This window comes from Sus scrofa, chromosome 13 (assembly GCF_054392235.1).
Source record: "Sus scrofa isolate SSC_HxYL_T2T_F1_AM1 chromosome 13, Sscrofa_HxYL_maternal_Yorkshire_Landrace_v2.0, whole genome shotgun sequence".
NCBI classification, from domain to species: Eukaryota; Metazoa; Chordata; class Mammalia; order Artiodactyla; family Suidae; genus Sus; species Sus scrofa.
In genome coordinates this window covers 110,725,782-110,748,232 of record NC_139395.1, presented here as the reverse complement: position 1 = coordinate 110,748,232, position 22,451 = coordinate 110,725,782, and the positions used below count along the sequence as shown (strand labels likewise).

At 40.9% G+C, this 22,451-nt stretch overlaps 1 protein-coding gene across 3 annotated transcripts in view; it reads right to left on the bottom strand.

Annotated features, from left to right (window-relative positions):
• Positions 1-18,393, bottom strand: part of KCNAB1 (potassium voltage-gated channel subfamily A regulatory beta subunit 1) — a 391,355-nt gene extending 372,962 nt beyond the window's left edge. For all 3 annotated transcript variants that reach the window (XM_021068178.2, XM_084986500.1, XM_084986503.1), the window contains exon 1: positions 17,969-18,393. In XM_021068178.2, coding sequence (XP_020923837.2) covers positions 17,969-18,210 — 242 coding nt within the window. In that variant the 5' untranslated portion in view covers positions 18,211-18,393. The remainder of the gene's footprint in view (positions 1-17,968) is intronic.
• Between the last annotated feature and the right edge of the window lie 4,058 nt (positions 18,394-22,451).

Sequence of the window (22,451 nt, the reverse complement as noted above, 5' to 3'; positions counted from 1 at the left end):
CTCTGATTTGACCCCTAGCCTGGGAATTTCCATAAGCAAAAAAAAAAAAAAAAAGAAAAGAGTAATATGATGCACAAGAGGCAAACTGGTAGTAGTAAAGGCATAGGGTTTTTATAGGAAGTAGAAGGTAGATGATGGGGGCCATGCGTTGATTCTAGGGATTTAGGGGCATTCCCAGGGCAGCCTGCACCCACCTGGCCTTCAATTCCTTGTTAAAGAGGAGACACAGGCCAGCTTTAGAAGAAAGTCTTGAGCTGCTTAAACGAAATGTATTGTGGTTACTCTGAGTTAATAAATTGTAGTGAAGAGATAATTGCCTCAGTCAAGAATGTAGTAGGGGTTGCTTTAAAGTCAGACAAGGGGGAAAAGATTTGATAGTTCAGTGGCTCTCTCTGAGGTTTCTTTTCATGTGAATGAGAATGGAGATGAGTTAAGCGACTCTGTGGAAGTATTTTGGAGAAGGGAGAGCCAGAGCAGCAGCTGTTGCGGAGCGCTCCCCTTCTGCCTCCTTCCTGAGTCTGAGTGCCTACCTCAGGGCCTAATTAGAACAGTGAGCAGTTTCCCTTCTAGACACATGGAAATGAAAACCAGGCAGTGAGCAAGGCTATACTAGAATACACCCCCTCAATGAACCTCCCCAAATCGCTCACCTGCTGCTTTCTTCATCCCATTACGTGCCTTTATTGGTGGTGCCTTCAAGCCTTCTCACCTTGATCATTAAAATAGCTTTCTATCAGTTTCCTATGCACAGTTCTCTCAAAAAATGCCTTTTTAAGACGTAAATTTGATCTTTTTTTTTTTTCTTTCTTTTTTTAGGGCTGTATCTGGAACATATGGAAGTTCCCAGGCTAGGAGCTGAATCAGAGCTGCAGCTGCAGGCCTACACCACAGCCACAGCAACATGGGATCCAAGCTGCATCTGTGACCTACATGGAAGCTTGGGACATTACTGTATCCTTAACCCACTAAGCGAGGCCAGGGATCGAATTCACATCCTCATGGATACTAATCAGGTTCTTAACCAGCTGAACCACAACAAGAATTCCCTATAAATTTGATCTTGTTATTTCTTAATGAGGAATGTTTTAACAGCTTTTCATGGCTAGTTCCTCCAATGATCTATTTCTTTCTTGCCTCTTAGCCTCTCTTCCAGTACTCTCCTCACCCAGAAGATTTGCCTGGACAAGGAGGAAGAGAAGCAAGACAAAGAAGAGTCCCCCTATAATATGTGCTTTATAGTTGTAACATTATTTCATTTTCCCCATAACCCTATGGGATAGGTATTGCTATTTCCTTTTTACTAATGAAAAAAGTGAATGGGCAGAAGGGATAGATAAATTGTGTAAGTCAGCTACTTAGTAAGACTTAGAACCTTCAATTCCTTGTTAAACAGATCTATTTCTAAAATTTGTTTTATTTTTATTTTGCTTTTCAGGGCCACACCCTTGGCATATGGAGATTCCCAGGCTAAGGGTCTAAACAGAGCTGTAGCCACCAGCCTACGCCACTGCCGCAGCAACGCCAGATCTGAGCTGCATCTGCAACGTACACTACAGCTAATGGCAACTCTGGCTCCTTAACCCACTGAGTGAGGCCAGGGATCACACCCACAACCTCATGGTTCCTAGTCGGATTTGTTTCTGCTGCATCACAAGAGGAACCCCTAAAATTTGTTTCATAACTGTCACTTCTAAGTCTTCAAATATCCTATTCCCACCATATCAAATGCTCTTCCAGTACTGGACCAAATGTTGAGCTCTTATTCATCCTACAAAAACCTGTGTATGAATCATTAACTCTTGAAAGCCATCCCTGACCCTCAAGAGAGTATTCATCTCTTGTTCTACTACATTACAACTCTGTTTTAAACAGCAACATTGCATGTGTCACACAGACTCTAATTATCTGGTTGACATGACCATTTCCCTTAAGAGACTGCTCTTGGAATTGCTTGAAACCAGGAACCATGTCTCTCCCTATTGTGAGCTGAGTGATTAGCATATGTCCTGACACAGCTGACACTGTGTTCAGTCCATCTTTGTAGATTTGAACAATCCTATTGTGCAAAGGATAAATTGGTAGGTCAAAAAGCCTTTGGTTAAACTCTTAACTAGAACTTCACAAACCATCTATGTGAGTATTAGCAAATTGCTTGACCTCTTTAGGCCTCAGAAAATGTATTTATAAAAATCACTGGAGGGATTAGGGGTGAGATACTAAATTACCACCAGTGTCTTCTCAGATTCCAAAATTCTATGCATTTATTCTTTGAATGCAGTGTGTGTGGAGGGGAACTACAGTAATCAGATGCAAAATGAAATACGACATTTATATAATTGCACTTGCTGAACAGTTGATGGAACTTAACTGTATTTATTGGAGCAATTGTGGGGGTGTGGAGCTAACCACCTTATAAATAAACCGCTTTATGAGTTTTTAATGTGTTCCTTATTAAAAATGCATTACTTTCCATGCTAAATTAAATAGCATTTAAAGCCAATGTTTCCCTTCTTACCTTTAGTTAAATGGGCTTTCTGCTTATTTTAGTTATATGATTAAGTAGAACAAGCTACTTGAGATATAGACTAACAGAGAAAAATATCCCTCTAAACATAAAAAAGAGGATTTTAGAGCCAGAGGAGAACTGAGAACCAGATCCAAGGCTCTAAGAAATGAAGCCAGCACACAAGTGGTTAATAGTGGAATAGCCTCATTCCCAATTACCAGTTTCCTGACAAATGGAATCTTACTGCCATGAGTTCATTGCCATACTAGTCTATGATATGTCTGTTCCCTCCAGATATGATCGCCAGAGAGTGTGGTCATATGGAGGTTGCCCACTATAATCGACTTCCCTCTTCTCACATCAAGAGTATTCTGACCCTCCATTCTCAGCCAGGGGTTGAGCATGAGGCTACAGAAGCCAGTTAGCTTCTCCATCACCCAGTTCCAGGCAGAGGTTCAGAGTAAAGTCATCCAATCAAAACCAAAGAATCAATAAGATGGAGCTTCTAGGAAAAGAAAGTTCCTTCTTTCTTCTGGAAGTGAAAGAGAGCTTTTGTCAGCCATCTTGAAGATTAAAGAGCTTAAAGCTGGCACAGACCCACCACCTTACAGAGCTGAGAGTAGAGCCATTACCAAAAAGAAAGTCACAAGTGCAGAGAGAGAGAAACTAGGTCCTATACACAATGTTTGTACCTTAAATCTACCCTTTCCCGAAATTTTCCCCATATCTGGATTTTTAAATTATATTTGCTAGTACATTTCCTTTATTACGTAAGTCAACTTGTTACTTTTCTCCTACTTGCAAAAAAAAAAAAATACATATATATCTAATAGAGATGATCTATGCTATTTAAAGTCATCTACAGAATGGAAGCATTTTGGTAGAATGCATTTCAATTTCTTGTCTACATAAAGGCCTAATTTTTTTTCCAGGTTACATTCAGAACAAGAGTATCTGTAAATCTCACTGCAGATCAGACTGCTGAATCTCAATACTTGTTTTAGATCTGAGGTAGCTCAAAAAAGAATTTCAGAAGCATATGTCTTAAATTCTTAAAATGTAATTTAAATTACCATTTTCCTCCCTTTTATTATAGTAATACACATACATTTGGAATTTAGAAATAGAGGATGGGGAAAAATTGTCCACATTCCTACCACCCAGAAACAACAATGGCTAATATTTGCTTGTTTTACTTTGTCTTTTCTTTTTGTGCTTTCTTCTTCAATTGAGTCCATTCAGATTAAGTATAATAACTATTTGCTTTGATTTAAAAAGTGAATTTCAGGTCAATATGAAAGATTTAATTGATATGGAACATAACTCCCAAACACACATACAACATACATATACACACTCCATGCAAAATGAATTGCTATATAACATGTAACAAAATGAATTTAAATGCAAGCTTAAGACCTATAAAAGGAAATCTCCAGATGTGAAACAAAGGGAGGACCAAAGTCAGAAAAGCAGACATCAGGGCACAGGTAGCATGTCTTCCTACCCTCACTCAGGAAAGCAGAGAAACTCTGTTTCATGAGGCAAACATAGGTAAGTCCGTGAGTATTATCTTTGGCAATCCAGCTGTATAAACTTAATGCTTATTGGGAAATCCTTCAATGTTCTGGTTGTAGGCTGGGCCAATTTAAGTTTTCAGCTATGATTTTGTATATCTTTCTCTATGTTCAGAGATGCTGTTCAGTGGGTGGTAGTCAGAGTTTTGCTAACTAGGAGTTCCAAATTAACTTTAAAATTTTTCCTAAATATGAATATGGGTCTTTGCTTTCTTCTATTAAGCGTATTCCTAGGTGTAAAGTAAAATATGTAGCTCTCACTACTCCTTCTAAGGTTAACAGTGGGCTCCATATTCCTAAATCCTATGGTCTCCTCTCTGTCCTCATCTTACTTGACCTCTCAGCAGTACTGAACATAGTTCACCTCCCAGAGTCTTTCGCTGGGCTCCTGACAACATTGTAATGAAATGTTGCTCCTCTTGGAATAAGACGGGAATGGAAATTGAGCAGGAAAAAGTAAAAAGGAAATTACAGTGAAGAATACAGTGAAGTAAATGAGTGAGGAAAAGTGAATGAGAAGGATGTGTAAGGAGAAAACAATAAAGTGGGCTTATGACATTATGATAAGGATAATACGCAGCTTCAAAGATCCTAAAATCCAAGATTTAAGGACCTATTCCCAATTAGAACAATACTGTCCCCAAGTACCACTAAAACAAATGAGGATACTTTGGATCCCTTTAGTAAAGAGAGAAGGTTGGGAAGCATGTGGCAAGGAGGCTATGGATGGAGAGTCTGGTAGGGCTACTCCCTGAGCCTGATAATGCAGCAGACTGTCTGCTAGTGAAGAATGAGGGCTCATTCCTCATACCCCTGCTTAATCATCCATTTATTCCACAAGCACTTATTGAGTTTAACACCAGACACCAGATTCTGAGGTTCAGCAATTAACCATACACATAACATCCCTGTCCTCTTGGCGTTCACACTCCAGTGGGAGAGAGAGACAACACAGAAACCAATAAATTTTAAGAGTGCTAAGAGGAAAAACAGGGGTAAAGGCAGGAGGTGCTAATTTGATGAATTTTACAAAGAAGTGACAATAGGATTAGCCTTTTGGGAAATTGTGCATAGAGATTCCCGGTCTTGTACTACAGCATCTCAAGAAGCAATCATGGCTCCTTTTAAAAGCTATAACCTTTTAAAGTGCTCTAAAATTTCAAAAGCAGGGTGAATCAGTGACCTGTTACAAACCCTCCAAATGCTAAAGCAAGAGTTCAGATAGCTAATGAGCTGCACATTTAACACCCACACTCTACAATTGTCAGAGCTCCTCTCTCATTCTGCCTTAACAAATTAAAAGGAATATCATGAAGGGGAAAATAGACGAAAGACAATTGGGTCAAAACTCCCTTACCTAAAATACTCCTCATGACCCACGTAGAGTCTGCATTTCCCTGGCTGCTGGGCCCTCTCAGCTATACCCTCCTCTCCCAGTGGGCATGGAGCCAGAATCCACACTCTACTGCTCTGCAGCTAGTTTGGAAGAGGCCTTTACCTTTGGCGGCTACTTTAGTCTCCTGGGGTGGTCCCCTGGCCCAGCTTGATGGGTACTTGATTTGGAAGCTAAGGAAGCTAGAGTCTAAGATAACCTCATACTTGGCCCTCCCTGCCCTCCCACTCTGCCTTCCAGGTTCAGAGGGCCTCACTCAGGTTCTGCTCATTCTCAATAGCCCCCCACAACAAGCAGCCCTCAGCGGATGTGGTAAGCACATAAACACAGATGACTGAATTGATGTAGGTCAATTAGGTCAGTATGTCCTTGAGATCATCTCAGAGTTGGACCTAAAGTCAAATGAAAATGTAGTGGCCTTGTTGGGCAGCTGAGGAAGACAAAGTCCTCGATGTAGAATGGGTAGCCACCGGGCCTTTAGGACAGGCTTAGCGTTTGTGTTGGCACCACAGCACCACCTCCCAACCCAAAGCAGTCATTGCAATTAATCACTACTCTCCTACTGACCTCCCCTGTGCTAAATCGGATTCCAGTCTGAAATGTTCCAAATTGAAGGAAAAGAAAAAGACATATCAACAAAATACAATATGTGATCCTGAGATATATCTAACACTGGTGGAGTAAAAAATTTCTATAAAGGGCACGATTGTGTCAGCTGTCAAAATTAGAATACAGACGATTGGTGAGATAAAAACTGTAAATTTGACTGAAGTTGGTCATTGTACTTGGGGATATATTAAAGAATATTCTTAGTCTTAGGTACTGAAGGGTAAAGAGCCATTACATGTGATTTACTCTCAAAAGGCTTGGAAAAAAAATTGGAGGTGGGGGGAGGGGATGAAGAAAGCAAGCAGGTAAGAACATGACCAAATGGAGCAAAATGTTAATATTAAAGATTAAAATATCTACAGGTATTCTATGTATTATTCTTGCAACTTTTCTGTATGTTTGAAATTATTTTCAACTAAAAAGGGGTTTTTTCATAATCTGATATTAAGACTAAATAGGTTATCTAAAAATATCTCCACTATTACCTGAACTTCTACCATTAGATGTTTGTTTCTTTGGATATGACATATTTTACAGACATCCCAGGACCTCATCTTCAGCTAGGAACACTTTGCTTTCACCTGCTTGAATACAGCGTTCTTCTGCATTATAATTGTTTGAAATACACTGTGCTAGAATGTATCTTCATCTGGACATTAGCACACATTACAAAATGTTTAACAGAAACTTAGGAAGCATGAGGTGATAACTAGCTAAGGGCAGGCAGAGGAATCCCTGGATGAGAGGCTAAAGTGCTAGGCATGGAATGGCATCCCACGATAAGCAAAAACGAGCCCTGGATACAGAGGAGGAATGGCACCATCATTCGAACACCTCCTAATTTGGTGCTGAGCCAAACCTGCAAGGTCATGGTTCTAAGAACATCAGCGCATTCTGATCCAGCCTTCTCCCAGGCAATCCTGACAACACACTCCTTACAGATTCACTACATCCTGAGTAATAGGGTGCCTGCACCTGAGATGGGGCAGAAGACATCAACAGAACATTTTCTGAAAGAAGGCCTAGTGGGAGATTCTTCTACCTTTCTTTTCTCCACCGGCCACCCGCAGAGGGCTGTGGTGTGGTTTAGAATCCCCTCTTCTTGGAAACTCCCAGACATAGAAAGTGTGCTCTATCAAATATCTAACTGGGTTAGGTTAGGATACCATATGCCTGCTATAAGATCATGGATTCTTGGAGTTCCCATTGTGGCACAGCAGGCTAAGAACCCAACTAGGATCCATAAGGATGTGAGTTCGATCCCTGGCTTTTAAGTGGGTTAAGGATCCTGCAATGCTGTGAGCTGTAGTGCAGGTTGCAGACACAGCTTGGATCTAACTGTGGCTATGGCTGTGGCAGCCAGCTACAGTTCTGATTGGACCCCTAGCCCAGGAACTTCCATGTGCCGCAGGTGCGGCCTGAAAAAGACCAAAAAAAAAAAAAAAAAAAAAAAAGTCAGGATTTCTGGGAATCCAGAGTATGCTGGCCATAACTTCTTGCTTTTTTCTCACTATAGAAAATTTCCCATTGTGGCATAAAAATCGAGGATTCTTAATTTTCACAGTCAAGGAAAATATACAAATTCAAATTTAAGTCTAGCAGAAATTTCACTGAAAAAAGATACATGCACCAGTATGTTCATTGAAGCACTATTCACAATAGCCAAGACATAAACAACCTAAATGCCCATCGAGAGATGACTGGATTAGGAAGATGCGGTACATATATACAATGGAATACCACTCAGCCATTAAAAAGGACAAAATAATGCCATTTGTAGCAACATGGATGGAACTAGAGACTCGTACTGGGTGAAGTAAGTCAGAAAGAAAAAGACAGACACCATATGATATTACTTATATGTGGAATCTACAATATGGCACAAATGGTCTATCTACAAAACATAAAAGATCATGGACATTTAGGACAGATTCGTGTTTGGCAGAGGAGAGGGGGAGGGAGTGGGATGGATCTGGAATCTGGAGTTAGTATGTGAAAACTCTTGCATTTGGAGTGGACAGGCAATTAAATCCTGCTGTATAGCACAGGAAACTATATACCTAACCCCTTGTGATGGAACATAATGGAGGATAATATGAGAAAAAGAACGGATACATATGTATGACTGGATCACTTTGCTGTACAACAGAAATTGACAGACCATTGTAAATCAATAATAATACAAATTTTTAAAAAAATAAATTTAAGTCTAGGGCTGTCTGGAAAAAATTTAAGGGTTTCTGCTTTCTGTGGTCAGAGAACTGAATGAAGGGCACTTTCTTTATGAAATAGCGCACCCTAGTGGCATTTATAGGCACTGCAGAGAAATTTAGGAAGAGGTTTCAGGGGGTTTTTGGTTGGTTGGTTGGTTGGTTTTTTTCTTTTTAGGCCCGCATCCTTGGCATATGGAGGTTCCCAGGCTAGGGGTAGAATTGGAGCTGTAGCTGCTGGCCTGCACCACAGCCATGTCAGATCTGAGCTGCATCTGCGACCTACACCGTGGCTCACTGCAATGCCAGATCCTTAACCCACTGAGCGAGGCCAGGGATCAAACCCACGTCCTGATGGGTACTGGTGGGGTTCGTTAACTGATGAGCCATGACAGGAACTCCGTTTGTTATTTTCTTTGAGTAAAAACATACTTGACCTATAATTGTTCCTCAGGCAGGAAAACTAGATCTCAAAACACTTATTTTTAACATGAAAATTCTATCAACAATTTCCATATGAGAAAAGGTAGTTTCATATAACCAGTGTTTTTATAGAGCCCTGAATTGCCAATGTTTTCACTACACATAAGGCAACTTTCCCTCTGGAAAACCACAAGTAGAAATTTCAAAACAGAATGAAAATAATATTTCAGATCCAAGAGGCACTCATCCCTCACTCTTGCTTAAACTTTAAAGCATTTTCTATCTATACTGACATTTCTAAAACACTCACTTTAGAACTTCTGTTCCATTCAATAGGAAATAGACATTCAGCCCCATTCTGAGTGGGCCCCTTTCACCAAGGCTTTTAGGCCCTTCATCAGCAGGCTATTATGATTTCTAGTAATCACACAGGCTCTGAGCCTGGACCATCTCAGTGTCAGAAATATCCTCAAGAAATGCTGATGCCAGGAGACCACAGCCAGAGGACTCAGAGCAAATTAGCACAGGCCCCACGACTGGCCAAAATGAGGCCAGTCTAAAATAAATCATGTTCACTTTTTTTTTAATGTGGAAAATACAACCCCCTGCTCAGGTAGCATTTTTTTCCTAGGCTTTTGATTTTCACAGTCATGGCCATAGCTACTTTTCCAGCAGATCTGAGTGTGTCAAGTGTTCCATGAAAAAAGTAGGTCAGGGGAGTACATGGTGAAGGGGTGTTTGCGGGGCTGGGGAGGCTGGGAGGAAGATGGTGAGTTCAATTTAGGAACAAAGATAATTTTCAACTTCCAGGCTGTACCATAGAAATTATGAAAAACAGAAAAGGTAAGTGGGGGATAGTTTCCTGAGCATCCACAATGTGGCCCTATCCAGGAGGAGGGATTTACTTTCATTTCAGAGATAAGAAATTGAAGGAGCAGAGAAAGGAGTGGGCGTTGGAGAAAGTTAGTCTTCCAATCCTCCAGCCAGGATACCACATTCTCACTGTGACAGAACTCAGAGAAAGATTTTTCAGAGCAAAAGCTAGTTCTTACTTATCTTTAGAATCTTCAAGATCAATTAAGACACTATTAGTTAACTAATGTTTTCAGTGCTTTGCCAGGACATTTTTGAGACAGGCTGGTAGGTAAATGAAGTTTCTCTCTAGCTTTCTCGCCTTCTAATGCAGGCCATCCTCACCCTACCCCATGTCCCTGCGCCGTCCCTGTAGCCCTGTGCCCTGCCTGGACACCCAAGCCTCTCCCTTGAGTCTAGAACCTTCCTTCCTATCTTCTCTGTTTTCAGGTCAGCCTGGCTGATGTCCTGTTTCCTTCTTGGTCTGATGCCTATTAGCTTAGATGACACACTTCTGTTTTAACACAACTGGAGGATCTAGTTGAAGGAATTCTCAGGCACTGTGGCAAGAGGATGGAAGGTACCAGTGGGAGTTTTAGCCCTTTGATTTCATTCTGTCTCAAATATTTCTGTTTGAGACGTAATGCTAGGCACTGGAAATACACAGACTGATAAAAGACTGTTTTTATCTATTCCACTGCTTGGAGAGTAATTTATTCCAACATTTCATGAGTCTGTTTTGATTAAATTGGAGGCCATGTGTGAAGCAAAAAGAAAAAAAAAATGTCTCAGTAGATCCTAAGGATATATCCCAACACAAAAGAGAAGCAAAAAAAATGTATAGCAGCAAGTGAGGAGAGGGATATGCTCAAAATTGTGCAAGAATCAATCTATTTTCTGCCCCTTTCTCTTTTATAGATACATCATCACATACTTTTTCAACCTCTGAAAGATGACTAAATGATGAATTCCTAGGATTAATTAAATAGGAGGTGAAGCAAGGGAACTCTATTTGTTAGACTCCCACTCTGGCAGGCAGTGAACTAAGTGCTTTCATAAGTGTGACTTCGTTCTTACAATAGTCATGAGGTAAGTTGAATTAAGCCCATTTTACAGGTGAGGAAACTGAGACTCAGCAAGATTAAATAACATGGTGTATCTAAGATACAGGAGAAAATATGAGGCTAAAGCTCTGTTAATGGGGGAAAGTGATGTTCCTACTCACCTTTGGGATCTTTCCTTCTGTCCTCTAATCTCTGAATGCATATACCCTAATGAAGCAATACACATTAAGTGCAAAGCATGAGAGGATTACAAAATAGTATAAGCTTTGGGTGTCCCCCTCGAGGTGACAACAGCATACTTTTTTTTTATAATTTTTTTTTATTTTCCCACTGTACAGCAAGGGGTCAGGTTATCCTTACATGTATACATTACAATTACATTTTTCCCCCACCCTTTTTTCTGTTGCAACATGAGTATCTAGACAAAGTTCTCAATGCTATTCAGCAGGATCTCCTTGTAAATCTATTCTAAGTTGTGTCTGATAAGCCCAAGCTCCCAATCCCTCCCACTCCCTCCCCCTCCCTTCAGGCAGCCACAAGTCTCTTCTCCAAGTCCATGATTTTCTTTTCTGAGGAGATGTTCATTTGTGCTGGATATTAGATTCCAGTTATAAGTGATATCATATGGTATTTGTCTTTGTCTTTCTGGCTCATTTCACTCATATGAGATTCTCTAGTTCCATCCATGTTGCTGCAAATGGCATTATGTCATTCTTTTTTATGGCTATGGAGAACAGTTTGGAGATACCTTAGAAATCTATACATAGAACTTCCATATGACCCCGCAATCCCACTCTTTGGCATCTATCCGGACAAAACTCTACTTAAAAGAGACACGTGCACCCACATGTTCATTGCAGCACTATTCACAATAGCCAGGACATGGAAACAACCCAAATGTCCATCGACAGATGATTGGATTCGGAAGATGTGGTATATATACACAATGGAATACTACTCAGCCATAAAAAAGCATACTTTTAAGAATAAGATGTCAATACACACACACACACACACACACACACACGAACTAATAATCTAAACTCTATGGAACAGAAACAAGTCATTCTGGGAGAGAGAAGGGAGTGTCTGTGGGTTGGACTCACCTTAGAAAGGAGGATGTGTAAGAATATTCTAGGTGGGGAAAGTAGTGATGAGTAAGACTCAGTGTTTTGGGACATGGATGGGGGCCAGTGTGCTTGGAAGTAAGACTGAAACAGATTACAGAGCAGAGCAACAGGAGCAGTGTCTGGAAAAGTGGACCAGAGTGGGGTGATGAATGTGACTGGACTGCAGCATCCACAAGAGGCAGGGCATGGGGTGAGGGATGGGGGCGGGGGGGGGGGGCTGGGTGTATGTGGGAAGGTGTGAGAATCTGTGTGGGGAATGTGGGGTGTGTGTGTGTGGTATGGGGTATCTGGCGTATGTGCAGTGTATGAGAGTGTGTGTGGTGTGAGGGTGTGTTTGTGGAGGAATGTAGGGGAGTGTGGGGTATATGCGGTGTATGTGTGTGGTATATGGGTGTGTGTATGTGTGTATATGGTGTATGGGGCTGTGTGGGGTTTGTGAGTGTGGTGGGTGTGGAATATAGGGGATGTGGTGTGTGAATGTGTATGGTGTGTGTGTGTGGGTGTGTATGAGGGTGTGTGCTGGCATGGGGTGGGATGGCATTTGGGGGGCTAGCCAAATTGTGGAGAGAAAGCTTTGGACTGGGCCCCAGAGGACAAGAATTCTAGTCCCAGCTTTGTTGTTGGCTGGAAAAGCAACATCTCCAAGCCTCTGTGTTCTTCAGCTGTAAGATCAGAAATTGGAGCAAGTTATCCCAGAGGTCTGTCTCACATTAATTCCAAATTTCCTTCCCTTTCTTTTTCTTCTTTTGACCCCCCCCCACCTCCTTTTTTGTTTGTTTGTTTCTTTCTTTTTAGGGACGAACCCACAACATATGGAAGTTCCCAGGCTAGGGGTCAAATCAGAGCTGTAGTCACCTGCACCACAGCCACAGCAACACCAGATCCAAGCCTCATCTGCAACCTACACCATAGCTCACAGTCAATGCCAGATCCTTAACCTACTGAGTGAGGCCAGGGATTGAATCTGCGTCTTCATGGATGCTAGTCAGATTCATTTCCACTGAGCCATGACAGGAACTCCGCCTTTCCACCTTCTGCTCAAGGCTATAGAAAACTTCTTTGGTTGGCACATAGCATTTTTTTGTTAATTTGAGAAACAATCATTTTATTCCATGAACCTGGACAAGCCCTGTCATTATAAAATAGCAAAACCTGTGTCATTATTGGAGAATTTTTTAAGTGTAAATAATTTTAAAATAATTGATGAGGTTCTTATTAAAACAATGTCATTTCTTCTACCAACCCCTACTTGCTTTTGCTGAATTATTATTTGATACTATGCCCCTTATTCATATCAGGAGCCCCATGGAAAAAAAAACCATGGACTCCTATTGCTGTGTTTACCATAAGGACATTTTTTGAAGATGTTATTAATTACACAAAGAAGAGACCCATGAGAGAATTTTCTCTCTGATCTATAGATCAGAAAGAAGTGTTCTATCACTGAAAAACAGCTACTTCAAGGACTCCGTGGCTGCTGTAAAGAGCTCCATGGCCCTCTTCCCAGCTTGGTGCTGCCAGAAAGCACAGAAGCAAGTCCAAGTCCAAGGGCATGGCTGGCCCGTGGCACTCTCACTCACCCCAGGCTGCCTTCCTCCTTGCTCTTAAGCTGTCTTGTCCTCATCTTTTCTTCTTTTTTATTTATTTTTTATCTTTCTGAATTATATGCAGTTGGGCACTTTAAATACATCTGGAAACAAGGAGGTTTAAAAAATAAAAACACAAACAAATAAATAAACTGTGCAATCAAAAGCTTTGTTTCCTAGACCAGGGGTTAGCAAACTATGGGCTGCTGGCCAGATCTTGCCTGCCACTTGCTTTTGTCTGGTGTGCAAGATAAGATTGGCTTTTATATTTTTAAAACGGTTTGGAAGAAAGAAAAAGGAAGAAGATCTGTTGTATAAGAAAGTTACATGAAACTCAAATTTCAGTGTCCGTAACTAAAGTGTAATTGAAACACAACCATGCCCACTCCTTTGCTTTTTGTCAAAGCCTGCTTCCACCTTCAAGAGCAGAGTTCACCAGGTAGAACAAAGGCAGAGGTGGCCCTTGAGCTTAAAATATTTACTATCTGGCCTCTTCCAGGAAAACTTTGCTGCCTCCTGGATTAGTCCTCCATTTTCCATCTGCTTGAGTTCCTCCTGGCTTCCGTGAGCATTATAAAATTGTTCCAAAGCTGGGCGTCTACTGCATCCTTTACTCAGTCCAGATATTTTTTTGTGCTTTGTCCATAAAACTACTTTTCAGGGTACTTTTACTATGACCCAAGCTCAGGTTCACTGTCTGGCTCAGAGTTCAATGCTTTGTAATAGATATGGCCTCTTAAAAATGATCGAAGGACCCTCTTGGGTGACTGTTTTATAGACACTAATAAAATACATTCACAAAAAATTTCTATTTTTTGCTGAAAATTCTCAGCCAACAGAAGGATCGACACAGCAACTTGGCACTTTTTACACCACATTCAAACAATTTCCTCCAGTTTCTTTTCAGTTGATACATGTGTTTGCATATTTACTGATTTTTTTTTCCTCCCTGGTCACCCTCAGTTAGAAATATAACCAAGTCTCCATGGAAACGCAACAGAATGCTCTCTCACAGATGATTGAGGGACCCAAGCAGCTGGTACTGGGCTGAAGTCTGCAATGGCATCTGACCAAATTAGGAAAAGAAAACAGCTATCCCGGCTCTTCCAGACCTCCAAGATTCTAAGCTCAGCATGGAAACCTACACAGATTGTGAATTACTGCAGATTTTTCAGTTTTTTTTCTTTTCCTTCCGAGAATACTCTATCTTATCCATTTGTATGTTTCAGCTATAGGGGGCTTTCTTCCCCTTCCCCTAGAATGATTGACAGGAGTCCACAGAATAAGCAAGAAGGGAATCTAGATTTAGTGAGCACCTACTACGTGTCAGGCACTTTTATGTTGCCGCTGGCCCAGCGTCACATATTTGGTAAATTAAAAGAGTTCAACTTGAACTCTGGTCTGATTAATCCCAAGGCCCATTCTCTTTCCACTACATAGGAAATAATACCCTTCAAAAAGAAGGAAATAGAAAATACAGGTTGAATAGGGTCCTTTAACATAACCATGGTCTTGGGGGGGAGGTAGAAATCAAGATAAAGAACATAAAAAGTCTCCTTCTCACCTAAGCCCAACTATGCTTACCAGAAGTCAAGGTCAAAAGCTAGGCTGGGGAGGAACCAAGAGAACCTGGACCCTCTTCCCTAGAAATCCATTCCTAATGCTTAAAGGAGGATGCTTTAAATAAGGATAATTAATAAGTGCCTTGAAAAAAGAATATGGAAATTTTCTTTTTTTTAATTTGAACTTTTTTAATATAATGATTTTTTCCATTATAGCTGGTTTACACTGTTCTGTCAATTTTCTACTATACAGCATGTGACCCAGTTACACACACATGTATACATTCTTTTTTCTCACATTATCTGGCATCTAATATATGGCACAAATGAACCTTTCCACAGAAAAGAAAATCACAGACTTGCAGAATAGACTTGTAGTTGCCAAGGGGGAGGGAGTGGGATGGATGGGGTGCTTGGGGTTAATAGATGCAGACTATTCCCTTTGGAATGGATTAGCAATGAGATCCTGCTGTGTAGCACAGGAAATTTTCTTTTCGAAAATTCTTTTTGAAGGTGTGCTTCAGGGGGTGGGGAGGGGTAATGGAGATATGCAGGAAGAAGTGGCAGAGCAGAGCAAGTTCACCATAATCCAAAGCCTTAGTTATTTTCTGGAGCCAATTATCTATTTAACTGTACTTTTCTGCCCTCATATTTTGACCTGGAAAAAACAATCTAAGTCTCAGCTCTTACTAGGGTGTGGTCTAGTGATGCATACGCTTCCAAAGAGCCTGCCTCTGTGAGCAGGACCTGCCAGCCTTGCTGCCCAAGGCATCTTGAAGAAACACCTCCGAATTGTACCCTCAAACCATGCAGAGGATGGAATTTGTAGGTGTGCCTGGGCAACCAAGCTGATGACTGCTCCCCTCAAACACATGGGCTCCAAGGCCCCACCTTCAACTAGGACACCTTTGCTCTTACCTGTTTGAAGAGAGTATTCCTCTGCTCCTTAACTGCCAAAAAACAGTGTCCTAGGACATATCTTTGTCTAAACATTGGCACATATTATATGTAACTGATATTCAAACCAGGACCTAGAAAGAGGCGTGCCTCCTAAAGATTTATACAAGAGTTCATGGTGATACCACACATCCTGGGACAGAGAGGCAAAGACAAATTATTTTTTTAAACAATGAAGCAGACCGTCCTCACCTGACCTATATCTCACCACTGTCACCACTGAGGGTCAGAGAAATCATGGAAAAGAGAGTGAGAGAACGAGAGGCAGACAGAAGGCCATTCTAGTAAAGACATTCAGGAAAGATGGGTGAGTGACGACGGCATTTCCTCCTCCATCCCTGTATGCAGCCACAGGTTCTCTTGGTAAGGCTGCTGGATTCTTAGGCTCCACTTCTAACGCATGCTGGGGTCGCCTGGCCTGCGTTTCTATGCCCTCTAAACCTGGAAGGGTTCATTCCTCTTCTGCATGAGCCCTTTATTGCATAGCATCTGGGTGAAATACTTTGCTCTCCCGAGAGGAGCTATTTCATTGCAAAGAACTTTATTAATCAAATTAGCTGATAACTAGAGCAGTAGCTACTGCATTAAATTAGACCTTTAGATTATGAAAAAATAAAATCATTTGGGGACATCTTGTTCATACAAAAACAATCTTATCCTGTGAACTGGAAGTTCTGACTTGAGCTAAGACAACTGTTGTTTATAAATGCTAAGGTTTTTTAGTTTTTGGTTTTTGGTTTTTGGGGAGAGGGTTGTTTTGTTTTCAACAACCTTGTTCTTCTGAATGGCTTTTGCTCAGCTTCCTGGGTGTTAAAAAATTCCAGGCCTTGGAGTTCCCATAGTGGCTCAGTGGAAATGAATCTGACTGGCATCCATGAGGATACAGGTTTTTTGGTTTTTGGTTTTTGGTTTTTTTTTTTTTTGCCATTTCTTGGGCCGCTCTCGAGGCATATGGAGGTTCCCAGGCTAGGGGTCTAATCGGAGCTGTAGCCACCGGCCACCAGATCTAAGCTGCATCTGCAACCTACACCACAGCTCATAGTAACATGGGATCCTTAACCCACTGAGCAAGGCCAGGGATCGAACCTACAACCTCATGGTTCCTAGTCGGATTCATTAACCACTGCGCCACAACGGGAACTCCGAGGATGCAGGTTTGACCCCTGGCCTTGCTCAGTGGTTTAAGGATCTGACATTGCCGTGAGCCATGGTGTAGTTTGTGGACACAGCTCAGATCCGTGTTGCTATAGCTGTGACATAGGCCAGCAGCTATAGCTCCGATTCAACCCCTAGCCTGGGAAGTTCCATATGCTGCAGGTGCGGCCCTAAAAAGACAAAAGACAGAAAAAGGAAAGGAAAAGAAAATTCCAGGTCTTTGTCAAGGAAGTTGCGTGTGGGTGCTGCTGGGTGATTTAGCTAAGCAGAGACATATTTTAGAGAGGTCTGAACAATAATTGCTCTGAAAAAGAATGACACTTCCCATCTCAGAGCAATTTTAAAAGATTATAGATCCAACCCTATGCTAGGAAAAAATTTCTCCCTCTTGTTAATCTTTCACAGAATAAATGATGGTATTGGAAAGTCAGAGAACAACCAGTAATTTATCCTAGTCTACATTGATAAAAAGTGCTGTCATTTCAAGAAGAATTTGCTCAGTCTCATGAACTCTTTATTAGCTATTAGCACAACCACATGATTCAGGCTTAAAAGAAAATAACAGCCTTGAAGCCCAAGCAGCATCAAAAAAAAATTCTATTCTTAATTTATAAGTTCCCTTAAGAAGAACAGAGCCCCCATTCTTCATCACAACCTGCTAAATAACATACTTTTTGCTTAAGTATCAAGCCAAAGATATTTCTAGTGGCACAAGGTTCGGAACTTCCACAGGTGAATTTGACTATATATAATCTTTGAAGCAAAGAGAAGGTAGACAATTTAAAGCTCAGAAAAATAAAGCAGCTCAAGGAGAGAGCTCACTGTATTTTCTTTTCCTTCTTCTAGTGTTTACCTTGCTATCTCAGTCCTTCTTTCCTGAATAATCACAACCTCTGACTTCAGTATAGTGCCCTGGTAGATTGACGTTGCAACCAGCCAAGTACCTGTAAGCCATGCCCGTCTCTGCCTTGGTGGTTTCCTGCAATGAAATTCCATGGACACGTAAAAACTTCTCCAGATATTTCCGTTCTGCTGCTCCACTGGGCCTAACAGGCCAACAGGCTGCCTGAGGCGGAGGCTTGGTTACTGCTAGGTGCCGTCTACATTTCAGAGCCGATTCGCTGGACTTGGGGAGACCCAGCTTGGGGCTGGGGATGTCTGCACAGGCAGGTTTATACAGATGCATGCTTCAAAACTCAAGGAAGCAAAGCTAATTGCACAGTACTTAGCTCTAAGACTGGCTCTAGCTTGCTGTGATTATCTTGGGTTATCTGGCTTTGGTGTGTCCCTAAAAGGGATCAGCTTGTTTTCCTTAGAGGGCCCTTATCATTTCTGTCGGTGAGCAGGCTCCCGAGTTCCTGGCGGAACTGTGGGTTATAATTCCCTGCCCAAGCCTGGACAGAAAGAAGCCTGACAAAGGCCAATCACATTTCTCATCCCTATAAAGTTTGCGAAGTCGATCTTAAGCAACCTCGTATTGGCCCTGGGAAAAAAATATGGGCATCCTTCCCCATGTCTTTCTATTTATGTAAAAGGAAATATTTTGGTGGGATATGAGCCAAACGTTTGTTTCTCATAAGGACCAGAAGGCCTTGGGGATGATTCATGACTGTGTAATGAGACCTCTCTAAATCATTAAATATTCCATAACCAAATAATTTATTACACCAGTGACACGATTCATTTGAGTGAAAGGCTCACCTTTGTCTTTTTCAGATGCTGCAGTCAGATGATAGGAAATATCAATTAAGGTGACTGTAAAAAGCCAAGTACCCACACAAATATGTTCAACTGATTTTTGACAGAGATGCAAGAACAATTTAAGACAAGGATAGGTTTTTTGGAAAATGGTGCTGAGCAATTGAACATTTATAAGCAAAAACAAACAAACAAAATAAATTAACTTTTGACTTAAACCTCATATTAAACTCAAAAAATTAACTCAAAATGGATCACAGACTTAAATGTATAATGTGAAACTATAAAACTTCTAGGTAAAACCTTAGGAGAAAGTGTCCAAGAATTAAAGCTAAGAGAAGAATTTTTAGATCTGATGCCAAAAACACAATTCACAAAAGGAAAAATCTATAAATTGGACCTTGTCAACATTCAAAACTTTTGCTCTGTAAAGACCCTGTAAAGTGAATGAAAAAACAAATTACAGACTGAGAGGAAGTATTTGCAAATCATATATCTGACAAAGAACTTGTATCTAGAACATGTAAAGAAACAAAAAATCAAACTCAAAACTCAACAATAAAAGCATAAACTACCCAACAAGCAAATGGATGAAAAATATAAACAGACATTTCACTGATGAGGAATAGCAAATAAGTACACAAAAAGATGTTTAATCATTGGCCATTAAGGAAAATAAAAATGGCAATAACACTAAATGCTAACAAGATTCAGAGAAACTATTATCGTTCATAAATTTCTGATGGGAATATAAAATGGTACCACCACTCCCAAAAAGAGTATGGCAGTTTCCTATAAACTAAACACACCAAACTTACCATATGACACAGCAATTTACTCTCGGGTATTGATCCCAGAGAAATGAAATCTCTATGTTCACACAAAATCCTGTACACAAATATTCATAACAGGTTTATTCGTAATAGCCTCAAACTGGGAAACAATCCAAATTATCTACAAAGGATGAATGGTAAACTGTGGTACATGCTTGCTATGAATACTGCTCAGCAATAAAAAGGAATAAACTACTGATACAGACAACCATGTGGATAAATCTCAATGGAATTATGCTGAATGAAAAAGAAAGCCAATGCCAAAGGTTACATATTGTATAATTCCAATTATATAACATTCTTGAATTGACAGAATTATAGCACCAGAAAACCAGTTAGTGGTTGCCAAGTGAGATAGGAAAGGAAAGGGAGATGCCTCTGGCTATAAAAGGGTAGACAAGGGATTTTTTTTTTTCTTTTTAGGGCCACACCTGTGGCATATGGAGGTTCCCAGGATAGGGGTTGAATCAGAGCTACAGCTGCCAGCCACAGCCACAGCCACAGCCATGCAGGATCTGAGCCGCATCTGTGACCTATGCCACAGCTCACAGGATACCAGATCCTTAACCCACTAAGCGAGGCCAGGGATTGAACCCATAACCTCATGGTTACTAGCTGGATACGTTTCCACTGCACCGCAACGGGAACTCTAGGCAAGGGATTCTTGTGCTGGAACTGTTATATATGTCTTGACTGTGGTGGTGGCCACACCAATTTACACATGTGTAAAATTGCATACACACACACACACACACACACACACACACACACACACACACACTAGTGCATGTAAAACCAGTGAAAACTGAATAAGGTCAGTGGCTTGTATCACTGTCAGTTTCCTAACTGTGACATTCAACTGTAGTTATGCAAGATGTCATTGTTAGGAGAAACTGGAGAAATGGAATATGGGATCTCTCTGTATTTTTTCTTCCACTGCATGTGCATCCATAATTAGCTCAAAATAAAAATTTTTTTAAAAAAGCAAAGGCTCTTTGTATAAGGGTCCTTCTACCTTCTGACACCAGCAGTGACTCTCCTCCAACCATGACTCCTGGACATAAATGGCTCATTCAGTTCAATAGGTTTCCTGCTCCTAGCCCACCAATCACCACATCTCTGCCCACATGGCTTCTCCTCAGTTCCTTTAAATGTCACCTTAAAGCTCACCTCCTTTAGGAATTCTTCACCAACCTCTCAGCCACTAGTATACAATCATTCCTTGAAATTCCTCTTGCAATTCATTTCTAAAGCACTCACATGACAATTCTAAATTCTTTGCCAAACATTTGCACACCCCTCATCATTTCTGTCACATTTTTGTACCACCTGTACTGTTACTTATTTACTGTTTGAAATTTGTTGCTTTTTTTTGGGGGGGGGGGGTTAGGGCTGCACTTGGTGCAGTATGGAAGTTCCCAGGCTAAAGGTCGAATTGGAGCTGCAGATGCCAGCCTACCCCACACAAGATCCAAGTCATGTCAGCAACCTACACCACAGCTCGCTGCAACACCTGATCCTTAATCTACTGAGTGAGGCCAGGGATCAAACCCACTTCCTCATGGATACTAGTCGGGATCATTACCACTGAGCCACCACAGGAACTCCTTAACTTGCCTTTTTTCACCTAAATGAATTTACTTAGTATTATGAACTGAATGTTTGTGTCCTTCCAAAAATTCACACATTGTCGTTAATCTTCATTGTGATGGTATTTGAAGATGAGGATTTGAGAAGTGATTAAGTCATGAGGGTGGAGCCCTCATGAATGAGATTAGTGCCCTTAGAAGAAGAGGCCAAAGAGCCAGTACACTCACTCTCTTTCTGCCAGGTGAGAAAAGAGCAAAAGATGATTGTCTGTAAAGCAGGAAGAGAGTCCTCACCAGAACCTGACCATGGTGACACCCCAGTCTTGCACTTTTCAACTTTCAGAACCATGAAAAATGAATGCTTACTGCTCAAACCACATCATCTATAGTAATTCCTTATAGCAGCCCTAAGACATTTAATAAGGAAATATTATATTACTAACATCACAAATAGAAAAACTTGGAATAAAATAAAGTACAACCTATAAAAAATAAAGACAATAAAAATGAAGAATAGTATCAAATTTTAGCTGGACATTGTTGGTGCCCAAAGGCACTGGACCAGACAGAATCCTATCATTTTGTTTTTTTATTGATAAGATTAAAATGTGTTATAGAGATGTGTAAGGTATTTGAGAACATATCTGAGGGGTTTTTTTCCTTTTTCTCTCTTTCCTTTAGGTAATCAGAAGAAATGAAAGGAAATTGAAATCAGAATGGACCACCTTTACCACAGGGATCGCACTTATTTAATAATATCTGTGTACCCATGAAAATCATCTCTTTATCCACCAGTGGTACCTGTACATACTTTGGGAAACACAGACCATAATATATTGTCCCGGAGTAGTAGATACCTCCTCCTGCAAGTGCACATCTAACTCCCTCCCCCTCTAGACTATAAGCTTTTTGGATGGATAGACCATATCTGGTATAAGCTTATAACTTCCATAATGACCAGCATGGTGTTTTGTGCAGAATCAATACTTCAAAGACAGTCACGGTTTGCTTGCCTGAATTTTAAGCTCCCTGAATCTACCTTTCCCCTTGTCATTCTATTTCCATTTTTATCCCAGTGGCCAGAGCACTGATCCTCAAGGGAGAAATAAAAGCTTATAAAGAGTAGACCACAAAGCTAGAAGCAGAATCAGGCAGTGGGATGGAGTTGAAGAGAAACTCGAACCCCAACAAAGTTGTCTCTATTGTTCCATCACTTACACTAGCCACTGGTTAAATCAGACATGGAATTCCTCCAGTGGAATTCCCACCATAGGAGAAAGATAAATGAACTGGAAGAGCAGACATGA